The 18,983-nt window shown below is 35.6% G+C and overlaps 2 protein-coding genes across 2 annotated transcripts; both read left to right on the plus strand.

Moving 5' to 3' along the window:
* Nucleotides 1-7,944: 7,944 nt before the first annotated feature.
* Nucleotides 7,945-8,865, plus strand: LOC117317419 (hepatitis A virus cellular receptor 1-like; the record flags this gene model as incomplete). The annotated part of the gene is made up of 1 exon (XM_033872230.1): nucleotides 7,945-8,865. A coding segment is annotated over exon 1 (921 nt), but the record flags the coding sequence as incomplete, so codon positions are not given.
* A 367-nt stretch (nucleotides 8,866-9,232) lies between these two features.
* On the plus strand, nucleotides 9,233-17,293 carry LOC117317698 (mucin-13-like). The gene is made up of 8 exons (XM_033872574.1): nucleotides 9,233-10,357; nucleotides 10,802-10,917; nucleotides 11,450-11,508; nucleotides 11,904-12,094; nucleotides 13,117-13,285; nucleotides 13,672-13,863; nucleotides 14,102-14,252; nucleotides 15,122-17,293. The coding sequence occupies exons 1-8, from the start codon at nucleotides 9,469-9,471 to the stop codon at nucleotides 15,125-15,127; spliced, it is 1,773 nt and encodes a 590-aa protein (XP_033728465.1). The 5' UTR covers nucleotides 9,233-9,468; the 3' UTR covers nucleotides 15,128-17,293.
* Nucleotides 17,294-18,983: the final 1,690 nt, after the last annotated feature.

Raw genomic sequence — 18,983 nt, forward strand, 5'->3', positions numbered from 1 at the left:
AAATGACCCATTGCTCTTAAGCTAATATATGCGAAGATTTACCTGCTAGGTATTTTGGCCTAGCACTCCTTGACTTTCCTACTACCCTGCCCCACCCTACCGATTATGACAAGTTATATCAGGTAGTCCATTCCCAATAGACTATTGTTAGACAATTGGCTACCAGGGAGAATAGTCAGGTGTGCGTAAAGGTAGGAATGATTTCATTGATATTTTGTGTTTCCCGTGGATTATCATTGGTGCTCATATGATATTAATTGTGCCATTATTACACTGATATTGATAATTTCTTGTCTTTTGTATTTCAGGTGTGAGTTTGTAACACGTGATTTTCATTACTCTAAACTGAAACATATGTCTCGTTATCCATGTAATTGATTTCATTAACCATTAACCTACTTTCTATTTTATTTACTATTGGGATATGATTTAATTACAATAATAATAATAATAATAATAAAACATACCTCATTATTCTTTGTAAAAAAAGATGTCAAAATTGTTTTTGTATTTATATGAAGTTTTCGCTGAGTGAGCATGTATTAACAGATACCAGGCCCAGTTCCATCAATATTCCTTAACTTTTAATTCCCCATAGGAAAGAATTACAGTATTTAAGGATTGTTCCTTACCTAAGATTTATCTTTAAATTCTGTGATGCTTTCCTATGGAAAAGGCTTTCCTTGTGTTAAGGAGCATTGATGAAACTGGGCCATAATGATGAGCAAATCATCAATCGATATTCAAAGTATGCTGTTAAGAAGTGTTTTTTTTTAGCTTTTCGGGTTTGAGTCACTCTGAATTATCAATTATTTCTTTTTAAAAATATGCAATGCCTTATTTGATGACTTATTTCACACACAACTGTTCTTTTCTCTTCATGCAATAAATCTTTTAACATATAGATTTTTGTAAAGGTCGGTAGAATGAATGTTCAATTGAAATTCCTTCTAGAAATTTAATCTTTATATAATAAGGTGGTGTTAAATATCTATTCTACGTCTGAGATGCCGTTGGTTTAAAAAAACGAATTTGATATATAAAACATTAATGCCGATACCAGTCTGAAACGAGTGATCCTAAGTATTACTTTTAACCCAACACGAAAATACCCGAATGTATTTGATAGTCTCAATTACTCTTGGGGGAGACGCATGTTCGATATAGACTCCCCTTATATCGGAAATGTACATTGCATTTCTTGTCTGATTCAGACTCAGCGGTAACTTATCTTAACCTTTTCAGGGGGTATATCAACTAAATAGTTTTAGATAATACGGTACAGCACGTTGTCAACTCAACTTCTAGTGCGTAACATTATCCCATAACTAAAGTAATGTCATTGAATCTATTTTGTAATTTCTGAAAACGATCTCAAGGACTAAGGTTTATCCGATAACAAATAACCCCCGAAAAAAAAAGAAGATATTTTTTGTAAAGCATTTTTTAAAAGTAATCTACAATTTTTTGTTGATCTTTAAATATGTTCCATGGATTACGAGAAAAAAAAACTAAAAATATCAGAATCTGTATTTATATATTTGTCATAATGTACTTTGGTCCGGTCCCGTCTTTACCTAAGTTATTTGCGTTAGTTAATACAACATTAGGTAACCGATAAATAGATGGCATGTTAAGACGGTGCTTAGAGGGATTAAGATACCTGATGCAGGTGTTGTATCCTTTAGTACGCTAATTAGCTATTAATGTTTACCCAGTCTGGAGTGTAATATGGACTGGCTGATATTTATCAATGATGGACCTTTGGTCAGGTCAATATTTTAGATATATTAACCTCATCAAAATTCCTTATTTTATTATATTAGATATGAAACTTATTTGCAAACGGATGGAGTTGCATTATATTTGTCTTGAAAACTGTAAATTTACATTTTTTTCATTGTGACTTCACAATGATCATGACATATACACGCAACATTGTCTTGGTGTTTCTAAACATCGAGACTTCAGGTAAATATATTAAACTTTGAACTTACACGTCATAATGTTTTAACCATAGAGAACTGAGGAAAATCGGACCATATCTAATATAACAAATAATACGATGTAACAGTATAATGAAAAAGCGTTATGCAAAATAATGTAGAAATTACGGTCCTATCGCAAATACATCATAGATTATTTTATAATATCAGATTACTCAAAATAAAATGTCAATGAAAAATCATATTCAAATCAGGGATGAAGGATTTCATTTTCTGTTATCCTGGACCGGGATATCCGCAGTTTTACCGGGTTGAGATTTTCGTATCTCACCCTAGGGAAAAGACAAGCTACGAGTGCTCTTTTCACGTTATTAACAATTGTATTTCGTCACGTCAACAATACCATGACGTCAGGGTAATAGTACAATAACGTCATGTCGACAATTCTATCACGTCACGTCAACAATTCCTTGAATCGATGTAACGTAATATTAGATACATAAGAAGGTAAGCAGGGTAAGAGAAAAATAAGCATTCACCCCATTGGAAGTGAGACAGGGGAATCTCAACCTCGGAGTAAGAAAAAGCTGCCAAACACGAGGCTTAAGAATCTTCCCCCTCGGGTTGAGATTAATATAATCTTTCAACCCCTTGGGGTGAGACAGGGGAATCTCAACCCGAGGGTAAGATTCTTAAGTTGCCAAACACGAGGCTTGCCGATTGTTTGGCAGCTTAATAATCTTACCCCGAGGGTTGAGATTCCCCTGTCTCACTTCCATGGGGGTGAATGATTATTTTTCTCTTATCCCTGTTTACCCTCTTATGTATATAGCATTCACGTTACATCAATGCAAGGGAAATGTTGACGTGACGTGATTGAATTGTCGACGTGACGTCATGATACTGTTGCCGTGACGACATGGTATTGTTGACGTGACAAAATACAATTGTTGAGAACGTGAGAAGAACACGTGTAGCTTGTCTTTTCCCTAGGGTGAGATAAGAAAATCTCACCCCGATAAAACTGCGGATATCCCTGTCCAGGGTAAGAGAATCCCCTGTCTCACCACCGTGGGGGTGAAAGATTCTATTCATCTTAAGAAAGGATTGGTTATTTCTGATTCAGAATCAAATGATCGTTCGGTCTGAATTTTTGGATTAAATTCCTTTTATAAAACATTGAAATATATATATAACCTTCCTGATATCTGTTACACTAAGAATTGGAATAAACTCCTACTTAATCCTCCACACGTTTCGACGTTCATATCCAACAAAGTGACCCGGATATACAGTGTTTTTCACATAGGTTGATATTTAGAATATATCACTTACTTATATGATAAAAGGAGACCAATAATACCTACAACAGAAACTACATTAATTAGATTTCTGGCTTACTGATATATAATGAATAACCTTTATAGACGGAAGTCTTTATATGTTTTTTTATAAAAAGAAAGCCTTCATAGAGAAAGTTTTATCTATAATACTTTTATATTTATAAAACTTTTTCTGTAAAGGCCACTTTTATATCCATAAAACTTTCTCTGTAAAGGCCACTTTTATATTTATAAAACTTTCTCTGTAAAGGCCACTTTTATATTTATAACACTTTCTCTGTAAAGGCCACTTTTATATCTATAGCACTTTCTCTGTAAAGGCCACTTTTATATCTATAAAACTTTCTCTATAAAAGCCACTTTTATATCTATAAAACTTTCTCTGTAAACGCCACTTTTATATCTATAACACTTTCTCTGTAAAGGCCACTTTTATATCTATAACACTTTCTCTATAAAGGCCACTTTTATATCTATAAAACTTTCTCTATAAAGTCCACTTTGATATTGCCATTGTCGAATATCCTCTATTTACATTGTTACAAAAGAAATGTATAGAGTATCTGTTTCTATATAAATGCATCTTTTTATATCAATAAAATGAAATCTTATATTGATATCAAGTGTTATACTAGAGGGATTTAAGTATGGAAACGAAACAATAAATGTAAAATCTTTATGGACGATGCTTCATGTATATTACCAAAATAATTTGTAACACACATTTGTGTTGGTAATATTTATTTTAGTAACATCGACTTTGAATAAAATAAATCAGACAATATTAGCCGTTATCTAAACATAGCTAATAAATACCTGACTGCTGGAGGTAAAACATACAGGGAAATAAAGAGTAATGGTCAAATCATTTCTTTTATTTAGCTGATTTTGCCCATATTACTACGGCTAGTGTACAACAGTAATTAAACTTGGATGTTTTATTCAAAATATTAACAATGTGTTAAAGTTGACATTCAAAACACAAATTTCTCAAAACTTCGTGATGGAATAATAATCACCGTGATATCAGCACAATAACCCTAAGATGTAAGATAATATAGAAAAATGAGTACACATCACTTAGTTTCGTCTTTACATTTAATGAGTGGCATTTCAGTGTGATAACACTATAAAAACGGACACTGTCTGGGTATGACCTGAGTGTCCATAAGATGTAAACCATTAGAAAATCCAACTGTGACATTCCTCTTAACTGAATGTTTGAATACGACAGAGAATAACTTATTCAAAGACCAATAATTCATAAAATATAAACAAACAAAAAATAAAACATAAATAAATCATACAAAAAACAATTGTTTGATTTAACAAATGTGTGAGATATTTTCAACATTCACGTTAGTTTCAATCCTACAGAAATATGTTGTACATATATTCATCATTACGCTAACCTAACCCGATAAATCTCTATGATAAAAATTACCACATTTATAGAATATCATTCATGGTCAGTATGATTTACAATTTGAGTGTTTAAAAATTACCACATTTATAGAATATCATTCATGGTCAGTCAGTCTGGATACAGTTATCTACAATGAATATTTTATATGCAGAATTCTACCCAGTGCATGTAAAAAAATATTTTTTGAAGAAAGATTGATAGAATCTTGAGGTGTGATTGAGAAATATCCAACCTGCGGAATAAAGTCTTACTGATGATTTGCCGAGAGACATTCAGTGATATCAGCTCGAAAAATGGAGATTCTCTGTCACGTCCTCAAAGAAGGGGATGGTTGTTTCAATCCCATAATACTATTTTAATTACGCTGAGTCCGATTTTTCCAATATTTGAAAAATATATTGCAATATATTGTTGCGAGAACGTGTGATCTGCCATACCTCAGGGGTCGAAAAAAAATCTTGAGCAAGTGAAACTGTAGACAAATCTGAATAATGGGAGAGGGAAAAAGTCATTCTAATTCTGCTGATGACATCAATTGATCTACCCTTAGCTGACCCAATACCTAGTTTTTCAATAGGAGATGATAGACACGTTTGGCTTTCCGGGGGGAAAGCCAACCCACAAAACAAACAACTTGACACGTTGTTCAAAAGCATTGTTCGCTTTCTGGAATTTAAATGAGAAATGTTAATCTTGTCAGCTTTCATTAACATTATTAATATGCACATATTATATAGTTTCAGAAATGAATCGGTTCATAAGAGAAAAAAATGTTAAAACGCGTAATGAATATCTGTTACTGAAATATACGCAAAGGTTTGAGAATATTATTAAACGGAGAGAGAAATATATGTTTAAATACCATCTGACCTGGCTCAGGGGTGGACATTTCTCTGTTGTCGTGACGTGAATCAATACATAAATCCGTAATGTATTATTGCTAAATGTCTTCACTTCAGACCACTTTCACTGGTCAATGAAGTTGGAGTCCTTATGGGTCAAACATATTCGTGCGAACATGACAATCCCACCTACTAATGGCTTGTATGTCAGATAAACAGAACCTTACATTGGTCTGTTCCGTGGATAGCAATTTCTCTTATCCTGGACAGGGATTTTCCACAATTTTACCTATGTGAGATTTTCTTACCTCATCCAAGGGTTGAGGCTCTTTGAACGTTCTCAACAATTGCATGTCTAGCGCATTATGCCATGTTTGTCTGCAAAGCTCTGTCATTTATATCGAACAGAGATGCCATATCAAGACAGTTTAATGCTTATATTTACGTTTGATGAATTGTTTTTATTTGAAAAATATGTTGGTTTCGACTTATAATTTAAATTTCCTGCCTTATCGTCAATCGCGAAATTATACCGTTTCAAAACTGGAACAGCCTTTCTTCTCACGTGCAGATTGCCACACAAAATAGTGCATACAAAAACGACAAAAATAATGATATTGGTTTTCACAATGTTTTATTTATTATCATATTTGCTTTATTTGATGTGTTTTTGTCGATATTATACCATTTAGTTTAGTTGTTTCAAATGTCTTGTGTTTGGTCACTCAGGAGTTCAGAGTTCGATTCACATTGGCCGCCATCTTTGTTTACATTGTAAATGTATTCTTACGCACTGGCATCATGGCATGCTTTGGGTGTCAGTTATACTCTCATAGACAACACTTTGTTTTGGTTAGTTTATTTAGTGACATTGCCAGACAAATGTAAATATCAGATTATAAACAAAGTAAGGGGAAAATAATCATTCATCCCAGTGAGACAGGGGCCCTCGACAAGCCTCATGTTTGGCACCTTAAGAGTCTGGTTCTCTACAATGTTTTTTGTGGCAAGGTTTATCCGCTAATCTGACTTATACTGAAAATAATTGCATTTACAGTATACAGATGTATGGGATATGTATATCATTTTCTTGGGTATATGACGTTTTAGTGATGTAGATTATTACAGAACTACTTTCATACGAAATGGAAGTAGAATATATAGTAAGATGAAAAAGATGAAAAGCAAGAACAGATTTCGCGGGAGTTTTAATCTACGAAAATATGGCTTAATCTGCACTTAGCAGATGACATCGAATTTATTTTAGGAAAATAAATCATTAATCAGTACAACGTAAGTATGTTTGAACAAATAAACACGCAATCTACATATGGAGATGTATTGAAACTTTACTGACTACTATACAACACGACACGATATGATAAGTTAATTATATGGTTGAGTGAATACCAAATATCCTAAGTAAATCCCTGTATGTTTTTTACATTGCTTTTTATATATGGTGTTGTTTCAGATAACGTTGTCGCCATGGTTACTAGGTGGACGGTTGTGTTGGTCGTCATGGCTTTGACTCTTATTACACAAGGAGCGTCCATGTCTCTCTCATTATACCAACAACAAGGTAGGTCTCGGCCAAGTTCCGGACATACGTCCCTTTCTGCAACTCCAGATTTCGTCTCATATTTCCTTCCGGATTTCTCGTTTGGTCCCAACCTTTTTACTTTTTTTTTTCAGAATATGATAAATGTTACCAAGTATGCCCTACTACAACAACAACAACAACGACGACGACGACCACAACAACTCCTACAACCACAACAACACCAACCACAACTCCTACAACCACAACAACACCAACAACAACTCCTACAACCACAACAACACCAACCACAACTCCGACAACCACAACTACAACACCTACAACCACCACAACACCGACGACAACAACAACACCGACGACAACAACAACACCGACGACGACAACAACAACTCCGACGACAACAACAACTCCGACGACAACAACAACAACAACACCGACAACAACAACAACAACAACAACAACACCGACAACAACAACACCGACAACAACAACAACAACAACACCGACGACAACAACAACATCTACAACCACCACAACACCGACGACGACAACAACAACCACTACAACACCGACGACGACAGCAACAACCACGACTACAACACCTCCAACTACCACAACGACTGCGACAGCAACTACACCGTCTACGACTAAAGCTACAACCACTTCACCGACAACTACCGCAAGTAATTGTTTTCTAGAATGCCGTACAGCTTCTTCGGAAAATATCAGCAAACCAACAGCTATACCAATTTTACCAAACTCCACAGGTACGGTAACTAACGTACTACGAACTACAAAAGTTTTGACAATGACTCCTACAAGCCAAATGGCATTAACACCAACACAGGTCACAAAAAATACGACCCCGCTCAAGGTGACTGTAACCCCAGTACAGTTGACTAAACCTACTCTACTTAACCCAACAAACACAAACTGTGTTAAGGTATGTCGTTCATCGACATTGTCAACAACAACTACCACCACTACTCCGACAACTACAGTAACAACGACACCAACAACTACTACAACTCCGACAACTACTACAACTCCGACAACTACAACCACCACCACACCTACAACAACCACGACACCAACAACTATTACAACTCCGACAACTACAACAACTCCGACAACTACTACAACTCCGACAACTACTACAACTCCGACAACTACTACAACTCCGACAACTACAACCACCACCACACCTACAACAACCACGACACCAACAACTACAACTACCACGACACCAACAACTACAACTACCACCACGACGCCTACAACTACTACAACTCCGACAACTACAACAACTCCGACAACTACAACAACTCCGACAACTACAACAACTCCGACAACTACAACCACCACGACGCCTACAACTACTACAACTCCGACAACTACAACAACTTCGACAACTACAACAACTCCGACGACTACAACAACTCCGACAACTACAACCACCACGACGCCTACAACTACCACCACGCCTACAACTACAACAACTCCGACAACTACAACTCCGACAACTACAACCACCACGACGCCTACAACAACTCCGACAACTACAACCACCACGACGCCTACAACTACCACCACTCCGACAACTACAACAACTCCAACAACTACAACAACTCCGACAACTACAACAACTCCGACAACTACAACCACCACAACGCCTACAACTACTACAACTCCGACAACTACCACAACACCAACAACTACGACCACCACAACACCGACAACTACAACAACCACCACTCCGACAACTACTACAACTCCGACAACTACCACAACACCAACAACTACCACAACACCAACAACTACGACCACCACCACTCCGACAACTATAACAACTCCGACAACTACGACCACCACCACTCCGACAACTACAACAACTCCGACAACTACAACAACCACCACTCCGACAACTACTACAACTCCGACAACTACAACAACCACCACTCCGACAACTACAACAACACCGACAACTACAACAACCACCACTCCGACAACTACTACAACTCCGACAACTACCACAACACCAACAACTACCACAACACCGACAACTACAACCACCACCACTCCGACAACTACCACAACACCAACAACTACAACAACCACCACTCCGACAACTACCACAACACCAACAACTACAACAACCACCACTCCGACAACTACTACAACTCCGACAACTACCACAACACCGACAACTACAACAACGACCACGCCAACAACTACTAAAACTACAACATCCACCACGCCAACGACTACAACGACTCCGACAACTACAAAAACTACTACTCCAACCAAAACGCCAACAGCTTCCACCACCACCACCACTTCTTCAACTACCATGCCACTCGCTTCTACTACACATTGTGTTAAAGTTTGTCGATCAACATCACCCCCGATGCCTATATCGTCTTTGACCTCAAATCAACCGACATTCACGTCAAAACTTATGCCTGTTCAACAGCCAAAGTTGACAACTCCGACGACAGCAATTACTGTAACATCAAAAGGAAATACATCACCGAATACTATTATAAACACCCCCAAGACAACGTCGTCAACTAACCATACGACAGAATGTGTACAGGTTTGTAGAACCACTTCACACACGACACCAACTACTTCAACATCGACAACAACTCCGACAACTACAACAACTCCGACAACTACAACAACTCCGACAACTACAACATCTCCGACAACAGTAACCACCACAACACCGACAACCACAACTACAACATCTCCTACTACAACCAGCACAAAACCAACAACTACCACAACCACACCGACAACTACTACTCCATCAACTACAACCACTACGTCTACAACTACTACCACTCCATCAACTACTACAACCACAACGCCAACAACAACAACTCCTACAACTACAACAACTCCGACAACTACAACAGCTCCGACGACTACAACCACCACCACGCCTACAACTACTACCACTCCAACAACTACAACCACAACACCAACAACTACAACTACACCGACAACTACCACAACAACCACGCCCACAACTACAACATCAACAACCACCACTACCACTACTCCAACAACTACAACCACAACAACACCAACAACAACCACACCAACTACAACTACAATAGATTGTGTAAAGGTTTGCCGATCCTGGGGCAGAACTCCATTATTTCCGACCACACCGGACAAAAAGCCAGTCACCACTGTACCGTCTCCATACAGCAATAAGACTCCTCTCTGGGGTAGGTTATCTCTTAAACTACCATTACTGTAAACGTCCATATCTTGGCGCACACATATTTTAGCGCAAACTTCTCATTAAAATAGTGCCAAAATCGCTAAAATTAAATTATCGCTAAGATATGTATCTTTGTGTTTTTTTATGATCTGGATGAAAATAAGAAATCCTTTGGCACCTTTATGCGTGTATTTATATTTTTGATCTTTATGCAGTGTTAAATTGAACAATTGTTTCAAGGTAAAAATGGAAGAATATTTAACTTCAATAAACATTTTCCAAACATGCATATTTTGGGAAACGATTTTCTTGATGTGTAATTTACATGAACTATCATAAAAATAACACCTCTATCATCACCAACCATTTTTTAAATTGTAAAATACAATTGTTGAGCGTATGCTTTATAAATATGTTTTGTTTATTTTTGGGAGTGATTTATTTTCAGAATCTGCCTTATTTGTTTTACCGTTTACCATATCTTTTGATATTAAATGGGATGATGACTACCTCCAGAAGGAGTCTGATCAATACCGGGATCTTTCTAGGAAGGTCATAGATCTGGTAAGACACGCAATACAGTAAAATAGCTTGATATGCAAATATAGAATAAAAAGGGAATATATATAAAAGAATTATTACATTTTCAGTTTTGTGTCAGATGCCGATTGGTCTACATCTTATCGCGTGTTATCCCAGGTTACATCGAATTGAATTCGCTCGTGCGGGCGTTCTGTGACGTTGCATAGTTTCATCCAATCATATTTGTCAGACACATTCCGTCAAGTTGCGGGAGAGTGCAACATGTTTTATGAAATATGCTGTATCTATGACGTTGCGGTGGATTTATGTAATAAAATGCATTTCCAATGGCAAGGGATCATGCCTTCAGCATTTGCATGTTCTGCCATGTTCTGGTTTTGCTACAGAAATGAAAGGACACAGTTATGACACTTTGTTTCTGTCTAATTGATGACTTATGGAGTTAAGATAACCAGTATCAACCTCGGCCGGATATTGGTCATCTTCGATTTTACGTACACTACTGACAATTGTCGACAGTATAAGCCAAGTTGTATTCTTTCTTATTTTACAGTTGGAGACGATTTATAAAGACATTCCAGGTTTCAGAAAAATTACCATTGTTCATTACAGGTACAAACGTTACACAATTAGTATTGTATTCAAAGTTTGTTATGATTTAGTGCTATATAGTTTAAAGTAGATGTGCATATATATGAATAAGTCATAACTTTACTTTAAAAGAGTAACATTGATTCCAAGCTACAAAGACAACTATAGTAACAATGCTATGAAATCTACCACATCTTCAACTACATACGCTCAATACAACCTTGTATTCATTTATTTGTTTATTTTAAACTTCAATTTAAACATTTTTATTGCTATAGATAATAGTATTTTTTTTAGAATTTTACATTTGGACTTTTTTTTCTCACTAATACATACTTATTCCTTAAAGAGCAACATACGCTAACACGATTTTTAATTCCTCATTAGTTTTTCCATTATTTCAATTGTATCCGCAGGCATGGCAGCGTGGTTTGCACATACGCTGTGAATTTGGACGCGACGTCACAGCGAGATAAAACATGGGCAACAACTCTTGTTAGATTACAGACAGTTCAAAACCAAATGGACTCCTGGAGTACTGTCCACAATGTAGGAACTCTCGTTCCTGGATATATCAGGAAAAACCGCCCAGCTGAATATGCACAAGGTATTTAAAAACGATACGTGGGTGGCCGTTACCCCCACCTGATATCGCTACAAAGATTCACGGCGGCAAAATTAATGATATAACAACATTTTCATAAAACAAAATAATTTCGGTAATCCAAAAGCTATCTCCAGATAGATACTGAAAAAAACAGCATGCATTTAGGCACAAAATGAGAGGAAAATGTCAGAAAGACGAAAACAAACAAAACACACGCGCGCGTGCGCGCGCGCCAAAAAGCAAACACACAAACAACACACACACACACACACACACACACACACACACACACACACACACACAACAACAACAACAACAACAACAACAACAAAGCAAAACAAACAAAATTCATACACACAAAGAAACACAAACAAAAGACAAAAACAGACAGGCTAGTATTCAGTTTTCTCATGTACTCGGAGTGTTTTGATCTTACAATTGTATGGTTCTGAATACGTAGTCAATTGGTTACTAGGAAACGCGTAGTCAGGTCATCCGGGCATCTAGGAAAGGGTTCTAGAGGGGTCTCGGGTCAGCTTTCACATATGGAGTTCACCAGTGGCTGGAAGGAGGATAACATTAAGAAGATATTGCTTGTATTGTTTTTAGGGGATTTATAAAACATTCTCGCAACACTAAATGTAATGGTGTATTACATGAAGTGTCATTGTGTGTAAACTTTCGTTGTTTTCGTGGTTGCAATGGAACTGAGAATGTAAATAATTGTTGTATGTATTATTGTTATATTATTTGATGGACTTAACCACAAAAGAGTGTACCCAAAAAATAAGTTGAAAATTCCCTACAATATAAAGACGGCTATTTTACAATATCCCCCCTCCGGACTGGACAACTGACGGACATTATAGGGTTATCATCTGGGAACGAAACTGTGTCCAGAACCCTCATATTGTAATCATAGCAATGGAAAAACGTGTTTGTATGTTATATATCTGTATTAAAGTTCAAATGATGTTATTGACCGATTTTTTCTTATTTTTATTTTATTTTTTTATTTGCAGCCCAAGTCATTGTTCAGTCTCCTTGTTTTGCCACGGGAATTTGTCCAGTTGGATATGACTGCCAATACACTGGGGGAGTAACGTCTTGCATTCATAAGTGTATGACTACCAATCCTTGTCAAAACGGAGCGGAATGTTACGTTAATGAACAGAACAATATCGGTTGCAGGTGTGTAAAATCGAAAATCACTTAAAAGTCGACACTTCCCGAGGAATCAAAAACCGGAACTATAACAAAAGGCTAACATAACAAATAGCATCACATCGTGACAGCAAGACTCCATCACGCCGACCGATGATAATCGGTGTACAGGTCGATTCGGCTTCTATTAATTTCAATTGTTACACCTCACTGCAATGGTCATTTATTCTATTGAAGGTTGCAGAGTAGTCACTCACACTTCACGCTTAAATCCCAAACTGGTTGTGATATATATTTATATAGTCTATTCACACTCATACTTAACAACCAGAAGAACCTGATTTAAGATACAAGTTTGTAGGCGTTAGAGTTGTCTAACAAAATGTTCATGTAAACAATTGTTCATTCATTAGGTGTAAAACAAGTGACAAGTTTGTGTATTACGGGGACCATTGTGAAAACTCAGACGAACGCCTCAAGATGCAGTCTAAGTATATCATTCTCCTGGCGTGTGCTGGGGGCGCTGTCCTCCTCATAGCGCTTATCTGTGTGTGTTGTCTCTGTGTCAAACGAAGACCGAGGGAGAAGGGAGAGTACCAGTTTCAGTAAGTTCCCTGATCTATAATTAAATCATATATCAATGCGGATTACTGTAAATGTACTAATTTTGGTGCACTCAAATTTTAGGGCCCAACCGAATTTAAACAGACTAGCACAATGACGGATTAGCGTTTTACTTTTTTTTTTTTGCTTTTTTCCGATATATTCAATATGAAGGTCATCAGTTGTTCTTACGCATAATATCGCTGCTGACGGTTAAAAAAATATTATTAATTATTGTAGGGAACTCCGGGATTCGTACCACTATCCTCCAATAACGGACCTGGAGATCGACAATAGCTTCTCCGGTGCTGACAATCGGGCCTACCAGACGTCGTTTGTAAGGGAGGAAGTACCAGGATCATCTCATCGATTTTCGACCAACGAAGCAAGGGTAACGCGTGAAAAATATACCAAATTCTGATTATAGAAATAAAACGAAGCAAGGGTAACGCGTGAAAAATATACCAAATTCTGATTATAGAAATAAAACGAAATAAGGGTAACGCGTGAAAAATATACCAAATTATAATTATAGAAATAAAACGAAATAAGGGTAACGCGTGAAAAATATACCAAATTCTGATTATAGAAATAAAACGAAATAAGGGTAACGCGTGAAAAATATACCAAATTATAATTATAGAAATAAAACGAAATAAGGGTAACGCGTGAAAAATATACCAAATTCTGATTATAGAAATAAAACGAAATAAGGGTAACGCGTGAAAAATATACCAAATTCTGATTATAGAAATAAAACGAAGCAAGGGTAACGCGTGAAAAATATACCAAATTCTGATTATAGAAATAAAACGAAATAAGGGCAGCACGTGAAAAAAGAAAAACAAAAACAAAAAAAAACGTGAAAAATATGCAAAATTCCAATTAAAGAAATGATCATAGTATAATAATAATATACGTTTTGCTCCATTGTTAAGTGTCAAAATATGGCTATTTTGGTTTCATGTGAACTTCAAATTATCACTTATCATCATTATATTACCAGCATAAGGGCAAAACAGACAGAAGTTTACAAATGAGAATCGGCAGAGCAATTGCATAAGAAATGTGTTGTTCTATCGGGCTGCAACTAAAGCGCTACATTGTCATAAACAATTATGTAGCATGGCGTGAAAGCCAAATCACGGAAACAACCGATATGTTATGTTATACTTAATGAACAAAACATATATTTAAGACTCTATTTAAAAAAAAAAGAAGTTTGTTATTATATCTAATAGTGTTCTTTTATTATTTCAGATTTAAACAAAACAATTGTAATGGATTGAGTTGAAATGAGGTTGCTATTTATGCGTGTATTCAATATAGTAGCACCAATCCATATGTTTCTCACGTCAAAAAGGTGACGAAATCATGGGTAAAGATACCGTTAAAAAATGCAGGCTTAGACTTTAAGCTATCCTCATGGACGAATTCAATGTCAAACTGCAGCAGAATATCTTGTTTGTGATCTTTATCATATTAATTACTTGTTAATTGTCAAAGTAGGTATTATCGCATCAAAACAGCTATATATGTGAGGTGGGGGTTAATCTGGGAAAACGCTACTTATAATGCCAACTTAAAAGTATGTCATTCATTTACTATTTTGTAAGGCCGTGTGTTTTGCCAAGACCTTAATGAAAACATTTTTGGAATGTAAAAATACAATAAGCGGACAAATTTGTCCGTGTTCCAATAAACAGCATATGATAATTCTATTATAGTGTCTTAAACATTTACTGTAATTCAAATAGATTAAGATTTTATAGTAAAACTTATGTAAAAAAAACCCACATTATCCCCCTCCCCGATCCCTTCTTCATTCTCATGTTTAAAAGGGAGTGTATTTTATATGTAATTGTATAAACAAATGTTCATATATTTTCTTAATATAGAAAACGAGATGTTTTGTGTTACCTTTCTGTTTATGCCATTCTCAGTTTTGAACAGTATTGCATATTTTTTACCAATACGAATTGTTCTCGTGTCGGTCAGGAATTGTTATTAAGCACTTGTGTATATGTTTGGTTTCCAAATTAGTTGTTCTTTTTTATGTATTTTAATGTAAAATCCTTAATACAATACCCTATTTATATTGTATGTGATAAATATAGACCTATGTATTTTGGTGTATTGACATGCCGTTGATATATATCACTTGATAACTTTATACTTCTATTTTAATATTTTATATCGTTAAATACGTAAGCTATTAATTAAGATATATACATATCTGTGTGTATGAGTGCGTTGGAAAGTAGGTATACATTGTTAGATTTTAATGTCTAATGATCCAAATTTTGGAATAATTTATCAGACAGCTCAAATGTATCCTTATGCTATGGCGAGTATTGTTGGACCAGGGTCTCCTATTTGGTGAACTGATGTACAAAGAATTCCAAGATCATTCATCCAAGAACAACAGAGAATACCGACATTATAACAAAATCGTAATTATAACAACTAGGATGAATTGCGAACAAAAATATAGATTTGCATGAATATCCTTAAAAATTAAAAAGAGAATATTGATTTCATTTATTGGCGATTTTATGATTACATTGGTATTCTCTGTTGTTCTTGAATGACTTATCTTTTCCTAGTACATTTAGTATTAATGTCATCTTGACATCGATGCTTTTAATTATTAGTTTATAAAATTGATTTTCAAAATTAAAACATGTTTAATGTACAATTTGACTGATCTAATAAGAGGTTCTTTTTCATATATCAATACGCAACGTCAATGGCCGTATTGTTTCGTCTCATTTCCCGCGCCGTTTTCAATTTTTTTTTCATAGAGGTATGAAAATAAACATTAACCAATCAGAAAGCCGCATACAAGCAATGCAAAATTAATTATTCGTTCACCAAATAAGAGGCGATAGTCCGGTAGCACTCGCCATATCATAATGAGACCAGGTGTTCCAATAGGGTAAGTGTCTTCCGCTAAATCGTCCACACCTGAATCTTAAAGTTATTTTATTAGAAAATTTAATACTTGGGTGGAACCGTAGATATTAATCATATCCAACCTTGATTTAATTATCAAATATGTCAGGAAGTTAAGCATATTTTTTGTCACGAACTATACATCTTGTCCAGGACAAGACGACCAGTGTCGCTCCTTGGTGATGTAATGCGGAAACAACTAGGATCTGATTGTTAGATATGTCTTATGAATATATTCCCTGTGTATTATGATATAGTTTATATATACATGTAATTCATGAAACATACGTTTTTGTCATAATATTTTTGTGGATCCCAGTACCACCCTAGCTTTTTATAAACTCTTTTAAGTCATAAAACACTGATTTGTGGGTAAAAAATAAATTTCAATTTGATTTTATTGTAAAGAGGTGTGTATGGATTTGTATCCCTAGTGAATATTTTGAAACCGAGAATTAAAGTACAATTTATTCTGTTTTCATTCTTTATTTGTTTCTTTGTTACCGTTATTGGTTTTCTTTGAGTTGCAAATGCAAATTTGTGAATGATAATATATCAGATAGTATTGCAAAAAAAAGTACAGAAACCTCTATATCTCATGCCGCGAAAGTGCTAGGGAGACAGCAGATCTGTGTTTGACTTTTATTGTATCATATATATATATATCCATACCATAAATGATATCTTCTGTAAAGGCAATGCAGATTGATAATATGCTGTCTTTGATGATAAAATGATTTTTTAAATCATTAAACAAAATTATTTTTAAAACATCTGCTGGAGTAGTTTTTTCTGTATGTTCGGTTAACCTTGCTATGCATTTCAAATATTATTTGAAAATCAGCTCCATACCCGCATGCGCCCTTGCCTTCATTCCTACGTATATTTTCCTATGAACATCCCAATAAGCGTTTTGTATAATGCTGCTAGTGTCTTAAACGTTTTTTTGTTTCTTTTCTTTCATTCAAAAAGAAAATTATAATCTATTGTTTCATTATTGTGAAAACAATAAAAAATGAAACATTAAAATAAAATTGTTTCTCTAAATCTTTGCACATCTACCAAACAGCATGATGTGGCTGTAGTTGTGTCCTTTCCTACGATTTGAATTTCTTCTATTTTTTCGGTGTCACTACAGACAATACTTAACTGTACTTAAAGTATCATTACTAAATGAAACGGAGGACCTAGGTAAAATGACAGCACCTTTCAATATCGAATTCTGGGACTCCACAGTGGTGCTAAAAGTCAAAATGGAAGGAAAGACCTGGAAATCTAAAAAGGCTCCAGGGTAGAATGCGACACTGAAGTCATAATTAAATCGTAATGTTAAATATGTCACTAGCGAATCATGGGACTAACAACAAACATAATGAGCTAACTCTCTAGCAAACCCCAAGGGATGCATAAAAGACGCGTAAGTAAAAGAACCCTTAAATAAAAATCTTAGATACAACTTTGGTATCTGCATTATAAAGCTTGTTTGTACTTCTTTGCTGGTAGGCGATACTTTTCTGATTATCCAAAATATATTATTCCAAGATTAAGAAACAAAGTTATACATTTAATGTTGTTGCTAACAATTAAAGATGCGAACTTCTGTGATAGGAACGGAGAAAACCTTGAAATTAATGGTGTAAATAATCCCTAATCACACCGTCAGCTTCCCCTTCACAAAGAAGCAAACGCCGTATCCAGTCTTCTGTATATCTGGTTAGGTACAACCTCATATATGAAAGAAAATAAATTAAGATATGATGGAATTAATTCCATTGTGAATCACCAAATACTTTCGGTCAATCTTAATATATATGTAAAATGTATTTCAAAACGTTTGCGAAACAAGTTATACCACCTTATATTAATCACTGTTGTTTGTTCGAATGGAAGCGTACACCGGGATCTAGTGTGAAAGGAAACATGATAACCCAGAGAATAACCACATGGTCGGGTAGGCCAACCATACCATTTCCCGATCGGGAAAATTAGCCTCTGTTTCCTAGGTAGAAAGGCTGAGTACGTCACCACCGCGCCATCCGACACTCCTGACTTCGATACATCCTTATGTGATTTCAGAGGGTTACTATCCAAGGATACTTGTGTCCAATGAAAATAGTATTCTTTAATATGATTTGACAGTTCATATTTCAGTATGGAATTATCACAA

Source organism: Pecten maximus, chromosome 19 (assembly GCF_902652985.1).
Source record: "Pecten maximus chromosome 19, xPecMax1.1, whole genome shotgun sequence".
NCBI lineage: Eukaryota > Metazoa > Mollusca > Bivalvia > Pectinida > Pectinidae > Pecten > Pecten maximus.

Bases quoted from the DNA above. Each gene is read 5' to 3' on its own strand.
- LOC117317698 (XM_033872574.1), top strand. From the start codon at position 9,469: ATGCCACTCGCTTCTACTACACATTGTGTTAAAGTTTGTCGATCAACA. The intron at 11,509-11,903 runs GTACAAACGTTA...TTGTATCCGCAG, and splicing joins ATTACCATTGTTCATTACAG to GCATGGCAGCGTGGTTTGCA. The intron at 13,864-14,101 runs GTAAGTTCCCTG...TAATTATTGTAG, and splicing joins AAGGGAGAGTACCAGTTTCA to GGAACTCCGGGATTCGTACC.